Below are 2,070 nucleotides of genomic sequence, written 5' to 3'. Positions count from 1 at the left end.
TTGTACCTATATGATACAAGATCTATTTATGTATGAAATTATGATGTAGGTAATGATAATCTAAATGTGTTTTATTAGTGAGTGAGAAAATAATGTAGGCTTTCAAAGTGGAAGAATTTTATACATTTTCTTTTCAATGTATCATTCATTCTTAATTATCATTAGCTTTTCAAAAATAATAAATATAAATGATACATAATATATTGATTATGTATAAATTATTACAATAACAATACATTTATATTACACTCTTCATCATTAATTCAACAAATGAAATATAGATATGAGTACATGAAACTTTACCCTATTTATTTATTATAAAAGGGGTAGAAAGAGGTAGACATTCTCCAAGATGAAAATCATGGCATATATCATTTCCACAAGTTCCATCCAAGCAGAGAGTTATGTCTTTGGTGACTCCTCATCACCTAAGATAATCCATTTAACTCCATGGGATCTAACATGTATAGCATTTGAGACGAACAGAAAGGGCTTACTTTTTAAGAACCCTATCAACGTAGAACACCAAATTCAACATCTCAAACAATCCCTTTCTTCCACTCTTGCTTTCTTTCCACCACTTGCTGGCCGTCTTGTAATCGTTCAACATGATGAGGACAACACTGTTTCCTCTCACATCCTTTGCAACAATGCAGGTGCCCTTTTTGTTCATGCTGTTGCGTCTGATAACACTTGTGTTTCTGACATTCTTCACTCTAAATATGTGCCTCCCATTCTCCATTCTTTCTTTCCTCTCAGTGGAGCTAAAAACTATCAAGGTACATCACAACCATTGCTTGCAGTGCAAATAACGGAGCTAGTTGATGGCATCTTCATTGGTATCTCAATGAATCATTTAGTTGCGGATGGTACGTCATTATGGCATTTCATTAATTCATGGGCTGAAATATCACGAGGTTGTGATGTAGTGTCGAAGCTTCCATCACTTGAGCGTTGGTTTCCCAATCCCAATCGTTGTCCTATAAGATTTCCTTTCAATGAAGAAGACCACGTGGAAATATTTGAGGGTTGCACCAATTATCAACGGATTTTCCATTTCACCAAGGAGAAAATCGCAGAAATCAAATCAAAAGCTAATGCAGAAGCGGGCACGGACAAAATATCTTCTCTCCAAGCACTCTTAACTCACCTTTGGCGCACTGTCATCTGTAACCAACAACTTGACCCAGAAAAAGAGTGTGACTATGGCTTAGCGATAAACGTTAGAGGGAGGATACTTCCACCATTGCCAGATAGTTATTTTGGAAATGCATTGATTATTGATGCTATTAGAATGAAAGCAGGAGAGCTACTACTAGAAGGTGGGCTAGGAAAAGGTGCATTGGAGATGCATAAGATGATAGCTTCCTACTCTGATGAGAAGTTGAAGATTCTCTATCAGTCTTGGGTGGGACCTCCAAACAACGACATGTCTGAGTTAGGTGGGATAAGTAATATATTGAGAACTAGCAGTTCTCCAAGGTTCAATGTTTATGGTAATGACTTTGGTTGGGGGAAACCTGTGGCAGTTAGAAGTGGCAATACATTGAATGGATTCACTACTTTGTTTGCTGGGCCTGAAGAAGGTAGTATTGACCTTATAGTGTGCCTTCCTTATGAGGTTTTGGAGGCCATTGGAAATGACCCTCACTTCATGGATCCCTTTTCCATATAAAGAGTAGGGTCAAGCCATCTTGAGTTTAGATCTAAGAAGGGTATGTGCTATGTTATGCAAATGAATAATGATTTCTTGTTTCTGATCTAGTTTTTACTATAAGCTTTGTTTTTTGCCATTGTCTTTGCTTGAAAGGTTTATATTGGATTGGTTTCTGGAACAAATTACTTTATATAAAGTCTTTTTCGATGTTGTTGGTATGCTTATGTTCTTTCATCATGCACAATCAGTATTCAAGGTCTCTCCCACTATTCTATTTTCCTGTTTATGAAGACGTGGTGGAGATATTTAACTAACACTCACATATGAAATGAACTTCACTAGTACTTGAATGTGTGTGAGATATTTTTATATGTTTTTTATTTATTCAATTAAGTAAATTAAAGAAAATCTGC

The 2,070-nt window shown here is 36.0% G+C and overlaps 1 protein-coding gene across 1 annotated transcript; it reads left to right on the top strand.

Annotated features, from left to right (window-relative positions):
- LOC109359477 (uncharacterized acetyltransferase At3g50280-like) lies at positions 353–1,802 on the top strand. Its single transcript, XM_019604157.1, has 2 exons — positions 353–1,678; positions 1,712–1,802. The coding sequence occupies exon 1, from the start codon at positions 353–355 to the stop codon at positions 1,673–1,675; it is 1,323 nt and encodes a 440-aa protein (XP_019459702.1). The 3' UTR covers positions 1,676–1,678; positions 1,712–1,802.

Source organism: Lupinus angustifolius, chromosome LG11, assembly GCF_001865875.1.
Source record: "Lupinus angustifolius cultivar Tanjil chromosome LG11, LupAngTanjil_v1.0, whole genome shotgun sequence".
Taxonomy (NCBI): Eukaryota; Viridiplantae; Streptophyta; class Magnoliopsida; order Fabales; family Fabaceae; genus Lupinus; species Lupinus angustifolius.
The sequence above is the reverse complement of the archived record's forward strand: the minus strand, read 5'-3'. Positions and strand labels throughout refer to the sequence as shown.

Bases quoted from the DNA above. Each gene is read 5' to 3' on its own strand.
- LOC109359477 (XM_019604157.1), top strand. From the start codon at position 353: ATGAAAATCATGGCATATATCATTTCCACAAGTTCCATCCAAGCAGAG.